Below are 15,571 nucleotides of genomic sequence, written 5' to 3' on the forward strand. Positions count from 1 at the left end.
CACGGTGCTTGTTGAGAAGAGCGATAGGCGCTTTCAGGGAGACGTGCGTTTTTTCCAGTTGCTAGGCAACAGATTTGCGCCCCCCCCCCTTTCGTCATGATGGGCGGGGCAATCTTTAAAGTACTGGTGACGTCACATAGGCTTAGGCTGATACAGAAACCTTAAATAGACCTTACATAGCTCTCCTGGCTATGTTCAGTTGAAACGCATTTATACAGCAGGACAATAGGAGCGCGTCTAAACGTTCAAACACGGACTTTATCACAAAACAACATTTTAGACATACATTTAACATTGAAAAACAAAAAAGTGAAATGGCAAGCTCAAACTGTAACACAATGACAAATGATAAAACAGCTCAGAGCAATCGGGATAATTCTGCAGTACACGCTATGAAATCCCTCTTGAATAACTTGTTTAATAATATTACATATGAGCAGTGGGAACAGCTTACCTCAGGCCATCCGGATTGCTTCACCACTGAGCGGCTTGTAGGTTTTGTAGAGGACATATTGGACCTGTGTAAACAGTCAGCAGCAATATCACCACTGAGGTCTTCCCAAAACTCCCCTGTACATGAAAACTGGTCTGTCCATACCACCACTGGCAAAACCTTATTGTCACGTGTGAAAGTTTTCACTGAAGATTCTGCTGAGCAGGAGTTTGATACTGCACAGAATATAGATGCTAACACCCAAGAAACAGCTAACACAGAAGAAAGCTGTCAAAATGCTGACCAACACAGTGCTGCAAAAGCAGAAAACAATCCAATTCCAGATCCCCAGCAGCAGAAATCCTGTGTTGAACATGAGGCCAGCATCCCACCGTTAACAAACATAAGTCAAACGGAGTCATGTCAAAAGATACAGAATCACAGATCTTCTGTAGCCTGTGAGCCACCCGAAAACTTTGAAAGATGGTTAAGCACATTAATTCAGGATGTGCTTTCAAAGTTTGGTAAATTTTTAAATTGCCATCCTTCTCATTCTCACCAGAAACTTTTGTTGGATCTAATCTTGGACAAAATCCAGGGGATGGATTTGCATTTAGACCGAAAAGTGCAGAAATATTTTCACAGCATTGCTAATGCCATTTTCAAGGATCTTTGTGAAAAAATATGTGTCCATGGGGAGGAGGATTCAATGAATTTAAAGGAATTAATGGATTTAGAAAGACCAATATTTAATATGATAACTACTTCAGTATTCCAAGAACACCTGTTGGCATTAACAGATATCGATCGACTGGAATCATATGAAAAGAAAGAAAGATGCAGATTTTCAGTGGAAATCTTTGTGGAAGAACTGGTTTCCCAGGTTGCAAAAAATTCAGGCATAGTCTTCAGTATGGAAAGTGCTGAAGCTATCTCCAAACGGCTTAATGTGAAAATCTGGTCTGAAATCAGGGCCGAATACGACAAAATCCCCCCAGAGAAGTTCAAGAAACTCAGCAAGAGGGTTTTCAAATCACTCTGTAAAAGGTGGAAGCATGCAGCGGCTATCGTGACATTCTGGCAATTAAACTCCCAAGAACTTGATGAGGATATTGTTAACACTTTCAAAAGAAAGATATCCAAGGAACCAAGTTGCATATCTAAGTGTTTCTCATCGGTGCGTGCATTTTTTGGGAGGTTTAAGGGAAGAAACAAAGTTTCCCCTTTATAGTGACATCGTGATATCAATAGCAAAATATTTTAGAAAACTCACTGGACACTTTAAATTAGCTAGTTTTACATTTAGATCAGATCAAGTCATTTTTGAAATCCCCAGGAATGGTCGCGGCAGATGGCCACCCCGCCCTGAGCCTGGTTCTGTCGAAGGTGTCTTCCTCTTAAAAGGGAGTTTTTCCTTCCCACTGTCGCCTAGTGCTTGCTCAGAGGGGTTTATCTGTTGGGGTTTTCTTTTTAATACTGTAAATTGTTACCTTACAGTGTGAAGCGCCTTAAAAACACCATTGTTTCCTTTGGTGCTATACAGGTTGAAGTGACTTGCACTGACAGCATAGCTAATCTGGAACTTTAATTTAACATCAATAAAATTATAAAAATATTAGGCTCAGGCTCAGGTGCCCTCATGAAGTGTCTTATTTGTATTGTTGAAAGCATTATAAAGGAACGCAAAACAAAATTACATATAGTTATAATTCTTGGCACTTTCTGGTGTGTGTGAGTTAGTGTGGCTCTTTTATGATTTGTGGGTCCAGCATCAAATTTAGAATTCTTCCCATCACATATGAGGTTTTGAATGATCATCTTATTTTAAAGACCTCGTAGTTTGGTAGTTTGCTCTCAGACTGTGGGCTTACTTGTGGTTTCTAGGATATTTAGAAGTAGTATGGGATCATCCTTCTGTGGAACCAGCTCCCAGTTTGAATGCAGGAGACAGAAAATATCTCTACTTTTAAGATTAAGTTTCAAAGCTTCTTTTTTGCTAATGCCTCCCTTAGTTACCCTGGGACTACCCTGCTGGGGGATTCCCACCATGTGTTTATACACCTCTCTGCATTCAATAATTAGTTCTTGTTAATCTCTGGCTCTTGTCCACAGTGTGTCTTTTGTCCCGTCTTCCTCTCCTCACCCCCAATGGGTCGCAGCGGGCCGCCCCTCCCTGACCCTGGTTCTGCCAGAGGGTGCTTCCTGTTAAAAGTGAGTTGTTCCCTTCCCACTGTTGCCAAGTGCTTGCTCAAAGGGGGTTGTCTGATTGTTGAAGTTTTTTCTTAATTGTAGACTTTCTATCTTACAATCTAAAGTGCCTTGAGGAGAATGTTGTTGTGATTCGGCTCTGTATAAATACAATTAAATCGAATTGAGTGGGTTCAGCTGTTTTGTGAAATAAAAGTGACTGACACTGTAAGAAATAGCCTGGATGTAACTCATGATAAGAAGAGCAATATCGACCCCTCCTGGGTCAACTAAACTCCCATGTTTTTGTCAGAGAGACAGGTTAGTTTATTACTCTTTTATAAAATAAACGTCATTCGATGTATGTAATAATATAAATAATATTATAATAATAATAATAATATAATAGTAATATAAATAGTTATATAGAAGTCAGTAACACATACTCATATTTATGTGCAACATTCCACCAGCTCATCACTTTACATTTTTTCCCCAAGTGGTCTTGAGCAGTAGTTCCCTGGGAGAAGTCTTTTTTTTCCTTTGCAATAATCTTTCCAATAATAATACATATGCACTAACCTCATGCTTGCGGTTAACAATAGCCTAAAGACACAAAATCAAGTTTTTTTTCCCTGAAGTTTATGTTTGTTTTTAAGGTTGGCATTTATTTTGTTTCTTTTTAATAATTATATTGATTCTATTGATTGTTTGCCAAGCACTGAGACTGTGCTACTGGGATCACTGATTTAAAAATGAGGCAAAAGCACCAAAGTTGTGCTCAAAAATAGTACAGTGAGCTACAACCTGTTGCTGTAGTAATTCTAACACATTTATTGTTTTTTAAATACATACTTGTTCAGTTTTTTTAAACCTAATTATATATATATTTTTTCGCAAAAACGTCACCTTAACACCCAAATATACGTAATTCAAAACTTACTTTAATGATTACCCGTTTGGCTGGTAACATGGACCCAGTCTGATGGATAGTTACTGAATATTGCTGCTGGAGTCTCCGCCATTGACTGTATGTAAGTTATATAGAGATGCAGTCTTTTTTTTTTAAAGGCTGCAGTCAAACAAATCATTGTAAAAACAAGACAAGTCAATAAAAAATAACCAATAACTATAATACTAAACTAAAATAGAGAGACAATCCATTAATATAATTATATTATGTAAAAAATATACTATATTACTAGTACTAGTTTCATTTTAATCTAAACATAATCTAAATTGACACTAAATTAGTTTAAATATTACAGCTGAAGATGATTTTAATAAATGTATTGCTGCTTGACTTTGTTTTAGTACTGCAGTATAATTTATCACGTACAAAAGCTCCAAATGTTGTTTGTCTGACTTAATGTTCTGCTGACGTTTGTGTTACTTTGCAGGAAATAGTCAGGACCCAGATGAACCTGTGCTGGAATTCAGTGTGGGTGAGTAATATGAGCATTTATGAAGGCTGTCCATGACCCGTAGTTAAATTTAGTGTCATTAGTGCCTCAGTTCATGATTCACTCACTGTAAGTGACAGTGCACATGCTTTCAGCATGGAGTCTGCTCTTATGGTAGCAAAATAAATTCAGAAACTCTCCATCAAACAGCAGCTCAGCAGCAGAAATATGTATGGTCAGCTGGTTGTGAGTTAATGAGCATGTGAAATCTGTCTGAACATTTTGAAACAACAATCTCTCCAACCTCACAATTGCAAGACTGCCTGTGCAGCCACTGGAGCCTTCAGAGAGTCTTTGGCTGTATCCCAATTCATGGATTTATGGATAATTAAAGTCAGTCATATATCCACAAACACAACAAGCTGAAAGTCAGTGATGCTGCTCGGTTTGCAGTCCTGAATATGACGGCACAAGCAGGATTCACTGCACTGTTAATGTTAGCTATGTTATATTGCTGCCTCTGTTCGGTGGAGTCGAGCCAAACGGACTTTAACGTGTGTTTGAACGAGCTGACAGTTCACTCGTTAAGCTGAAAGAAAGATGCTTTAATCACAGGAGTCACACATGTGTCCACTGGACCATCTGGAACTCTTCTTGTTTAGCACTCGTAATAACACAAACACTAAATCCTCCTTCTCTTGTGCTGTTTTGTAGCAGTGTATACACCTGAGACTGTCACCTGTCTGTCTGTCCTGCACTCTCTCTCTGTTTCTTTCTCTCTGATTGTGGAATAAAAGTATGAACATGTATTTATAAGTTACACTTGTGTTTGAATCCTGCGGCTTATCACACATTTGATTTCAATGTGTGACAACTGCAAGTGTCCAGAGTGAGGACAGACTGAGGGACCCACTGCTGCACATCATCTGTGAGGCTTTGCACCCCTGATGATCCACCAGGACAAACTCAGCAGTGTGTGAGGAAGAGGAGAAGGAAGAGCCAGCAGCAGCTGACAGATGGAGAGAATAGACAGACTGTTCCCTGTTTGTGAAGGACTGCTAGGAAAGTTTAACATAACTAATTGTCTGTCCTGAATCAGTCTTATTAGGTAATGTTCAAATAATTTTACCATTCCAGTGTTTTCAGTGTGGGAGAAAGTACTCAGGGCCTTCAAGTTACACACTATGAAAGGCAGCAACAAGTTTAATGTTCAGAAACCTAAAGTATGTATCAGCAGCAGAATGGAGCTAAAAATAAATGTTTGTTTCAGTTCTATGAAGCTTTGAGTATTTTGGATTAGTAGCACTGCTGTGTTTGTTGCATCATATTGCTGTAATTGTTTATATGCTTTATATATTCTGAGGTAAGTTGATCTATAGTGTTACATCATATTCTATAAGGATGTTATGTGTTTGTATACTTTCTGCCCAGTTTGACCCATTTAGCAGAAGTCAGCCTGTTTAAGGCTCTGATATCTATTCTGTATGACTTAAAGCAGTTATGACATGGTCTGATTTTCTCACCCAATAAAGGAATATTTCATATATCAGTCTACTCTTCATTTTTATCAGAAACAGTTATCACAGCTTGTACATTTTCACTTTACACATATATGTAAGCATTGAGCCAAATTTAGAAATGCCACATAATAAAAGAACAATATTTGTCTCTTATATATAATACATCTATATATCAAAGATACTTGTCTTTGAGTGAAGATTTAAGGTGATAGGAAATATTAATAACTGCAGCTTGAATCTTTACTGAAACTCAGTATTTGACACAGAGTTCAAGTTCACTGCTGTAATAACTAATCATGATTAATATAATACTAACTTTAATATTGGCCATATTATATTTAAATTACCAAAGTGAGATGACTTTAGTCTCATGAACAGCATAAGCTAATTGTTATTTACTGACTAATCTTAAATGACTGTTCAGTACAGAAATGAAGCCCAACAATCATGTTTTTACAGTCCTGTGGTCTCAGCCTCAGATACTTCTCAAATCAAACAAATCTCATATAAAAACAAACAAATGAACAAAAGATTTTCTCCTTCATTTCTGTCAAACAAAGCTGTATGAAACGTTTCCAGCGTTAGTATCATGGTTGCTAGGCAACCTGAGCAGCGCAATGGAGGCTAGACCGTCCCATTTCACAAGCCTCGCACTTCCGGCTTAGCGGTCTTTGAGTACGTGGCCCTTGTGGACCGTTGAGGCTGCGTACTTTAAGGCTGCAGACCCTGAATTGGGATACAGCCTTCCTGCTTGCCTCTTGGGTTGATTTGCTCGTGTTTTCTCACCCAGCATGCACAGACCTGGTGACTCCTTCTCTGGACCGAAAACCCAACGCCTTTGTAGCAGTGAGGTGCACGACACTGCCGCAGACCTTCTGTACCAAACATGCCCAGACTGAAGTCATAGAAGGTCAGACTCATCACTCAGATACAGATACAGAAACTGACTTAAAGCTACCGTGGGACAAATGTTTAAGCAGCTCTAGCTTCCATAACCTAGATTTTAGCTTGTAGGTGTGACTTAGCTACGACATAGTGACCTGTTTGCCACCACCCACACCTCCCTCATCCATGTCATTCAGTCTGGATGCTTAGGATGAGGGAGAAATGAATAAATTAAACTACAAAACACACTTTTGTTGCCAAACACACACACACACACACACACACACACACACACACACACACATCTCCATATTATTGTGTGAAGCACTGGTTTGGGAGTGGTTGTGGTTGTGTGTGTCACATTTGTGGTGCCAATCAATGACTGTAATGGGGTTGGACTAATTGGAGGCAGGTGTAATTGATTGCACTGATACGCTAGTCTACTTATAGCCCACATTACAAACACTGCTGTGTTACTTTGTCTCTCGGTGCAGGTATGTAATGTGACGAAACCTCTAATGACTTGATATGTTTAGGATGGATGGGCTGTGAATTATATAGTGAACTGTGTTATTTTGTCTCTCTGTGCAGGTTAGGGCCTATTATATGCCGCAGCCTAAAGGCAGCTGAGTTGCAGAGGACGGAGTGATCACTGGCTATCTACTTACAGGGTGGTGAGTCTCAGAGGACAACTGCTACCCCTGTTGAAGTGAACAACGTGTGGAGTGCAACTGCTTTGTGGCATAGCTGGCTCTGGCCTTGGACTGTGTGTTTTTTTTACTTTGTACCTAAACGGGACACTGGACTGTTAACTTTTATTCATTGTGTTTATAAATTACCTCTCAGAATTTTATTGACTGTCATCTTTTTGCCCACGGCGGAGACGGTTGGTCAGACCTAGAATCTCTTTGTGTGTGTGTGTGTGTGTGTGTAACATCAGCACTTTTTGAAGGGTTTTGCATAAGAGTGTGAGCAGGTCAAAAGGTCAATTCATTTATTATAGTTTTATGGCAGCACCCTCTAGTGGCCTTGAAGCAAACAGTCTCCCAACTAAGCCATGACATCTCCGGTCTCTCCTACTTTTGTGTGCTCTGCTGGAGGAGCAGCAATGGATCTAGTGATACTGAGTAAGCGGATTAGGACAGGCCTGGGGAAATGTGGTTTGCATGAAGTATCAGAGGGAAAAAAAACAACCTTGTACGGCTCATACTTTTTATTAACAAAAATAATAATACACTAATAATGAATACTTTTCATGACGTTCAGATTTCTGGACTCATGAGTTCATAGAACATTAATGTTATGGAACTTTGAGATAAGTCTTAAAACTACATTGTATACTTATTATTTATTTACTTTAATCAGATTTGACTGGTATTTTTAAACATTCATATTTTTTTTTTTTTTTTTGTTCCTTCAACTATTGTATTTAAACTTATGACTCACTCACAGTATGTTTATAGAACTGCCCAAATAAACGGTGAGGATGTGGCCACAGTGGCTGAGAAGCAAGAAATTTGCTGGGTTTTTTTTTGTTTTGTTTTTGTTTTTTTTCATTGTGAAGCATAAATGAACATACCACAGAAACCTGCACGAAGAAGCCATATTTGTTTTTTGTGGGTGCACAAGATGAAGCTTTAGTATTATTACACATATAATGATGTTAGCATGCAACACACAAACTCAGGTGGTGTTTCCAAGATAGTTACTGACTGGCAAGAAACTTCTAGAAGAAATCTGGTGACCGTCCAAAGCACAAATGAACATGTTTAATACTTGTGCAAGACCCTGTGGGAAGGTGCCAGATTGCTGTATTTTGTGTGAATCAGGAAAAGTGCACGGTGATGATGTGAACTTCAAGAATTTTTAAAATATAACGGAGTTAAAAGATAGCAGGGAGTTAGGTCACTAGTTTCCATCTAAATATAATATACAATGTTCTGACTGAGGGATTTCTGAAACAAATTAAAACGTACAGTGCTGCTATGACTTCTGACATAAATGAAAACAGGAAATGAAACAGCAGTGACATTTGTAGGGTTACTGAAGTTTGGCCAGCTGGTATATAATGATGTGCTACGTGATCGCTAGCGACACAGCTATGTTAGCATAACATAAACAAAGTGAAGCTAGAGGATGAATGCTAACTTTTTTCCACTCTGTAAAAGTCAACGTGAGGGTTCGCGATGGTTAGGGACAAATGCAACAACAGCGCAACAGTTTCTATTTCTTTTAATATTAGAAATCAGACAGTTATTCATTAATGAATACAAATGGTTATTGAAGTTATTTAGACAGGACATCAAACAATAAACTACTTTGAGAATATGGCAGCATAAAACCAGTGTAAAAGATATATTTAAACTATTTTTGGTGTATTTATTGATGATTATAACAGAAATTTTGATCAAGCAACCAGGAAATGTGCAAACAGGTTCTGAATTTAAAATTTTCAACACTGGGGAAGAGGTACATATACAGACTAGTTAATGATATATACTTTTTTTTTTAAACTTAACCTTTATTTATACTAGTGGTCACATTGAGAGTCAATGTCTCATTTACAACAAAGACCTTTTGTTGAAAAATCCCCACCTTTCAGTCAGCTATGTGACAGGAAAATGTACAGTAGAGCACACTGCTGGGATCAGGAGTGGCTGTAACAGAAGAGGAAGGAGCCTTCACAGTGCTGCACGTCACTACATCAACTCCATCATGACTCCGGACCTGGGCAACAAAAAATAGCTCTGTGACACATAAATGAACATAAAAAATAAATGCAGCATCATACAAAAGGGTACTTGAAGAGCATATCCCAGTGTCTTATTTTGCATTTTAAATGAAGTGATCTGAATCAACTTTGCCCATGATCAATCTGTTCACCAAGGTTGATGATTTATTTTTTCTTTTTAAATAATCTTCCTGACAAAGAAATCAATAAGACCTTCAACAAATCTGAAAGATGCATGTAAGCATTTCCAGAACAACATACCAGTTGTTTGGTTACTTTAAGGGGAAAATAAATTGGTTGGCTATTAGAAAAAAGTGGTAAAGCTTTGATTTAAAACGCGACCCTTTACCGTGTTAGAAATGGTAAAATGGTGACATTTCTGCCGAAGTGGCAATTTTCCTGCCCTTATTTAAAGTTGAAAAAACACAATGAAAAATTAAAAAAATGTACTTATTCAAGTTAAGCTCCTGAGCTACTAGACCTGACAAGCTTAACTTAAAACTGTAACATACTAAGAGCTGAGGTGGAACTGAATGTTAAAAATAATTAAAGCATCCATTGCGATTTCTGCTTTTACTTTATAAACTGTACTTATTGATCTTTGATAATAATCAGAAATGGATAACTTCTCTAACTTCTCTACCTTCACTGTTCTGGTCCATTTAGCAAAAAATATGTATTCACAGACGCACAATTTCATCCACGTCATGGGATTTAGGAGAACTCACTGGAGCATATTTGTGTTGGTTGAAAACAGCTCTTCATCAGCTCTTTGTAGGCAAATACACACAATCACAGTACCATAAATTACATTGTGTGTTGCTCACCTTTCTTTTCATACATTTGTTAACAGCTTACTATCCCCAGTTAATTTTGTCTCCTCTCTAATTTCTTTTGTTTCTTTTTGAAACCCCGAATGTTCTGCCTTGGGGAAAGAAAGGACTCATGGTGGGCTTAAGCAGTCATCCATATAGCACTTAGACTGTAAACAGCAGTCTCATGCCTAATGTGTATGAAGGTTAAGCAACATCTAAGCACCTCCATTAATTTTTGGAATTAAAGTTACCCAATCAAATTATCAAATTAATTCAATTATGACAGTATATTTAAAAAAATTACAAACGCAAACAAACTATTTGTTCCAGGCTTGTTATGGCCAATGATAGTCAGTTCCACTTTAACTACAACCCCCTAAGACATCTCATTCAGTCTTTCAGCATTTCTTTCAGTAGTATCAATATCATGACATGCATCATAAATGATGTCTCTAAATGTTGTTTTTGTGTTTCGACATCTCACCTCACATTTTGCAACTCCTGGTCTGTTCAGTATATGTTCTTGTTTTTAACTCTCTCGCGGTGAAAGTATGAAGTAGTGTGTGAACTCACCAAGTCTGGAACGGTTTGAGGAGCAGACTGAGTCCCTGCAGGGTTTAAACTCAGTCCCTAAAAGACAGACATAGTCCAGTTACATCTGGAGAACAACTGTAGCTGTGAAGGCAGTTTCGATTTTGTTAAAACCCCTGAGAGATGAGCTGATTTGTTTAGTTAATGCCAATATTTATCATCAATTGTACATCGTCATCATATATAGTGATTAGTAAATAGCATACCAGAAAAAACAAATTTTGATTTTTGAGCTTTTATTTTCGATTACTGAGTTTTGTACTTACTGTGGTTTTATTCGTCTGTGTTTTGTTCCCTAAAATAAGAGGAAAAAAGTCCATTTCAGTTTAATTGACAATTCAAAGTCATTCAAACTTCTCATGATTAAGTTTACCAGTAGTTCTTGTCCATATGTTGATTGTCACAGTAGTTATTAAAAGTGCTGCTAAACCCACAGAAACAATAATGAATCTCAAGGATGCAGAAAAATCTGTCAAAAGAATAAAAAATTTAAATTAATAAAGTCTTTAGTCACACTTTTAAATTCCATTACTGTAAAGAAAAAGGAATTTTTCCCTTTTAAAAATGTGTTAAAACATTCAGAATCTGTTGTTTACAGCTTTAATTTTTACATGTCTGGTATATAAATACTGTCTTTAAATGTAATCCTTGCAATAAAAAAAGCTGCACCTGAAGTTTGGGACCATGTTTAATATTTTATATCAACCAAAACTATTTAATATACATATATAATTTCAGCCTATATTATTAAGTGCCACTAAAAATTCTGTGTAAAATGCAGTAGTATTGATCTTTAAAGGGTCCAATTTAAGTGACCACCTTGTGAAGCATCTTTCATCATTGTTGTGGTTGTTTGTGATTTTGTGCTGCTTTCAGTTGTTCTTGTTGGTTTCTGTGTAGTTTTATTGTCACCTGAATAAAATAGAAATGACACAATCAAAAAGTTTCTTTTGTTTGTCATTTGTTGTAAATATGCAAAAATATTCTGCGTAAAAACTTGAAATGAGTCAAACAAATGTTTTAAGTGTTTTTATCATCTACAACAGTTGATCTCACCTGTTTCCTCACCTGAGGGCTGATGGCTAAGGGTAAACAGTTGCACTTTCCCTGTTTTGGTATCAGTCACTTCACACTTCACAGTGTTATATCTTGAGTTGTAAATATGGTGATAAATCAGAAAAGACAGAGTGGTGGAGCAGTCAGTCTGTGAAGTCACTATTTGTTTGCTCTCTTTGTTCACATCTCGACCTCCAATCAGCCACTTCACTGTGTGATGACACTCTGCATGTGTCACCACAGAGCAGCTTAACGTCACCTTATCAGTTTCCTTATGTTCAGTCACTGGTGAGCATAATGTAACAATATGAAACACAAAGGTTATCACTTTAAACATTATTCATGTATTTTTATTTAAAAAAAATAGATCAAGGTGAAAATATTTGGTGTAAATACTTACAGGTAATAGCAGAGAGATCAACCTGAGACTGATGAAACAGAGTGTGTTGTGTTTGTATTTCTCGTAATTTGTGATGATCACAGGAATATTGACCAACTTCCTCAACCGTGAGCTTCTTTATAACCAGAGAACAGTTCGCTGTAACACTCAATCTGTCTGATTTAGTTTTGGGATTTTCACCAATCTGTCCAAGTGTGATCAGCTCTGCTGTTTGTTTGTTTCTTGAAGCAAAGGTCCACGTAGTACCATCGCAGTTATTCTTTTCATTTACCACATTTAGACAAGGCAGAGTGACGTCATCTCCAACTTTCATAAAAATGGAGGTAACAGTTACAGATACTGTTGAGAAAATTGAAGAGAAATATGAAAAATTAATTAGAAAACAGCACTTTTTGCAATCAGTGAAGATTTAGACACAAGTTTATAAACATGTCTCATGCTCCCCTAACATCACAGTGCATGCTCAGCTGTGTAATTTACTGTTACTGACTTTAATAATATTTAGAAATGTTTCCTGTATTCTTACCTGGAATCTGAATCATCAGCATCAGACACACAAACATTTGAATCCATCTGAATTCATCCATCATGCTTCTCTGTCTCACTTCTTTCTTGTTCTCAATCTCGACTGTCACAGTCTCTGAGCTGATGACACTTTAAGACTGTTTGCACTTCCTGCCATCAGTGAGATGTCATTTCCTTACCACAATTATATAGCAATTTTAAGTTCTCTCTTATTTTTTATTATGTTTTTGTTATTTTTGTGTGGACTACATGAGCTTTTCACTTCTTTGAAATTCTTGAATGCATTTTTCGTAAAGTTAAATTATGGTAACGAGAAAGTTTACACTGTGTCCGCTCCCACAGTGCATTTATAAAAACAAAAAAAAAGAAAAGGATGTTCGAGGTGTGAAGGTTGTAATTTATGATAAATGACAACATCGATTCTATTCCTCTTCCTTTTAATAGAGTTGTCACTCACCACAGTTTGACAAGATGCTATACAACTGCAGCAATAGGAAATATGCCAGATAAGATATTTTAGTGGTCTGAAGTAATCTCTAAGTCTGTGATCTGTAAGTATCACCAGTAACTCACTGCATTTTTGATTCTTTTCAGATGTTTTTAAGGAGCAGTTTTTCACAAGAATGTAATTTTTTAGGATAAAACTGGAAGGATTTACTGCACTAATCAATGGGTCATTGCTTCTGTGTTTGAGAGGTTTATTCTGGTATAACTGTTATACATGTATATATCTGTAGGTACTCATTTCTGAATCCAGCTTTCATTCAGCACATTATTGTGGCTTTTTTCTTCATAATAATATATGTTTAGAGGTGTTTAGAGGCATTTTGTGCTACACAAAGATGTAATTGACACATTGCCCCCCACACCTCTCTCTCTCCCTCCCGCTCTATATGTGTGTATTAACGTCATTTAGAAGAAGCAGAATGTGTGAAGATAGCTAAGATAAATATTTGCATTAATGCAGCTTCTATTTATATTTTAGTCTTTAGCAAAGAAGAACTGACTGTGAGAGTTTGGCTACAACAGCAGCAAAGTTTTATGCATCTGTTCCCTAAAACTGGCCAGTTAAACATCGGAAACACAAATAGTTAAACACTGATCAGCTGACTGTATCTAGACTCCACAGAAAAGTCTCCACAGGATTTGTTTAGAATAGGTTCTGTTGAAATTAAATGTGTTTTTTGGTGAAACGTTTCACAAAGATGTGAATTTTGGGCCATAAATTTGGAAGATTTTGCACTTACTGGTTTGATACACATGACTGCTTGTCTACTGTGTTTGAGAGGATTGTCCTGCTGTAGTCATACTGCAGACACGGTCGGCTTTTTTTTTTTTTTAATGCGGCCTAAGATACATCTGAATTGAGAATATGCTCATGATTATTTTTTCACAGTAGTATTCACCTCCAACTAGGGTTCATTTTCTAACTAGCAGATATGTTTTCACTAGTGTGAACAGAGCTGTGCAGCCCAACAGAGGGAGGGTTTTTGACTTGAGGTGTGAGAACAGGAAGTAGTATGAAAGTATAGATGTCACGGTCCCTGGGTTGGTGACCCAGTGTTTTGTACTTTGAATTATGTATAGTCTTGGATTTCATTGCTATTTATATTTTCTAGTCTCGTGCTTCCTCTGTGTTCCTTGTGTCACGTCTGGCCAAGTTATGTTTTCTTGTCTGTGCTTCTCATTGTTTCAGTGTCAAGTTCGTATCTCTCTGCCTGTGTCATGTTTCCTGTTTTACTTTGACAGTCTCCTGTGCTATGTTAGTGTTTTCAGTTTTGCTTCCCCCGTCTCGTTTTGCGTGATTTCCCCCAGCTGTGCTCTCCTCCTCTGTCTCATTCCCTTGTTTTTCCTCGTGTATTTAAGCCCTTGGTCTTCCTCTGTTTGTTGCTGGATCATCTGTGTATCATCAGCTGCATTGTTCCCTGTTCCTAGTGATGGCCAAATGAAGCTTTCTGAAGCATTGAAACGTGTTAAAAAACAGGGTTCATTACTCGAAGCTTTTCAACACTCTGGTGACATCTGGTGGACAAAAATAAGAAAAACAGCTTGAGTCTACAAATTAAAGTGTACTACTTCATTATGACTGCGCACTCTACAGAGTGGGGTTCACAATTTTGTCTGATATTGGGCCACCATTGTGTTGCTTTGAACATGTATTTTTTTGGGTGGGTGAAAAAACTATGTCTATATGTTTAAAAATAAATTTGATCAATAAACTTTCCTTATTTAAACATGTGCCATGGTGTGGTCTTTCTTTTCCTGTGACTTCTTGATGTTGATAAATTCAGTAGATTAAAAATACATTAATATACATGTAATAATGTACAACACATTATGGAGTATGCTTCTGCTGTGAGGTCCTGCCTCCATGTACATATGCAATTAATCAATGGAGAGCTGGACAGGTATGTTTATAAATAATCTTATATTAGGGCAATTTTCTTATACATATCTTTGACCTGGGGGTAGAATTAATTGTGAACTGGAAAGGGAAAATGCTTATAAATTTGTAAAGTAAAAACATGATGCATTCCTGTTTGGTTTTTATTTAAGAAGATAATTTGTTCCACTGTGCGATGGTCGAGTCTGTTTCTTTTCTTGGAGACAATTTCTCCTCTCCTCTTCAGTCATTGGTGAGCTAGCACACTTTGCCACACAGCTTGTTGCTCCAGCAGAGTGAAGGTGGGAAAAACTGCTACCAACTAGCGGTCAGAGTGTGAATTGCACCACAAAATAATAATAATTTAACACAAAATATTGCAGTATTGCAGTGTATTGCTATTTTCTTACATCCCTACAAATACGCAACAGTGTCCCCATCTTTTCAATGTCCTTTGCTGGAGCTGACCAGCCTTCAGAAGAAACACCAACATGCTTGTGCAAATGCTCCCCTAGCAAAAACTACACAGTAGGAACCATGAAATAGAGGTGCTTGTAACATTTACTGGCCACTGTAGAGCCTCCTATAGACCGATGGCACACATCTTTGGCAACAGTGTACACGACTGTCCACAGTCTTATT

General features: G+C 37.4%; 1 protein-coding gene and 1 long non-coding RNA gene across 4 annotated transcripts; one reads left to right on the top strand and one right to left on the bottom strand.

Moving 5' to 3' along the window:
• Window positions 1-2,319: 2,319 nt before the first annotated feature.
• On the top strand, window positions 2,320-8,115 carry LOC102075517 (uncharacterized). The gene is made up of 4 exons (XR_268105.3): window positions 2,320-2,644; window positions 4,021-4,065; window positions 6,334-6,453; window positions 7,020-8,115. It is a non-coding gene; the product is annotated as an uncharacterized LOC102075517 (long non-coding RNA).
• A 530-nt stretch (window positions 8,116-8,645) lies between these two features.
• LOC102075596 (uncharacterized) lies at window positions 8,646-12,658 on the bottom strand. Of its 3 annotated transcripts, none has more exons than XM_005464800.4 (8): window positions 12,548-12,658; window positions 12,022-12,360; window positions 11,634-11,906; window positions 11,385-11,477; window positions 10,939-11,034; window positions 10,832-10,860; window positions 10,548-10,604; window positions 8,646-9,155 (listed from the first exon to the last, which is right to left on the bottom strand). In XM_005464800.4, exons 1-8 carry the CDS (start codon window positions 12,609-12,611, stop codon window positions 9,027-9,029), a joined length of 1,080 nt encoding a protein of 359 aa, XP_005464857.1. In that variant the 5' UTR covers window positions 12,612-12,658; the 3' UTR covers window positions 8,646-9,026. The 3 variants fall into 3 exon arrangements, with proteins under 3 accessions (XP_005464857.1, XP_013122447.1, XP_019201202.1); XM_013266993.3 differs by having other exon boundaries at window positions 11,622-11,906; XM_019345657.2 differs by having other exon boundaries at window positions 10,459-10,604; window positions 11,622-11,906.
• Window positions 12,659-15,571: the final 2,913 nt, after the last annotated feature.

Source organism: Oreochromis niloticus, linkage group LG15 (genome assembly GCF_001858045.2).
Source record: "Oreochromis niloticus isolate F11D_XX linkage group LG15, O_niloticus_UMD_NMBU, whole genome shotgun sequence".
Lineage (NCBI taxonomy): Eukaryota > Metazoa > Chordata > Actinopteri > Cichliformes > Cichlidae > Oreochromis > Oreochromis niloticus.

Excerpts from the sequence above, each read along its gene's own strand:
- LOC102075596 (XM_013266993.3), bottom strand. The coding sequence starts at position 12,611 with ATGATGGATGAATTCAGATGGATTCAAATGTTTGTGTGTCTGATGCTG. Across the intron at positions 12,361-12,547 it reads GCTGATGATTCAGATTCCAG|TATCTGTAACTGTTACCTCC; the intron begins GTAAGAATACAG and ends TTTTCTCAACAG. Across the intron at positions 10,605-10,831 it reads CACAGACGAATAAAACCACA|GGACTGAGTTTAAACCCTGC; the intron begins GTAAGTACAAAA and ends TCTGTCTTTTAG.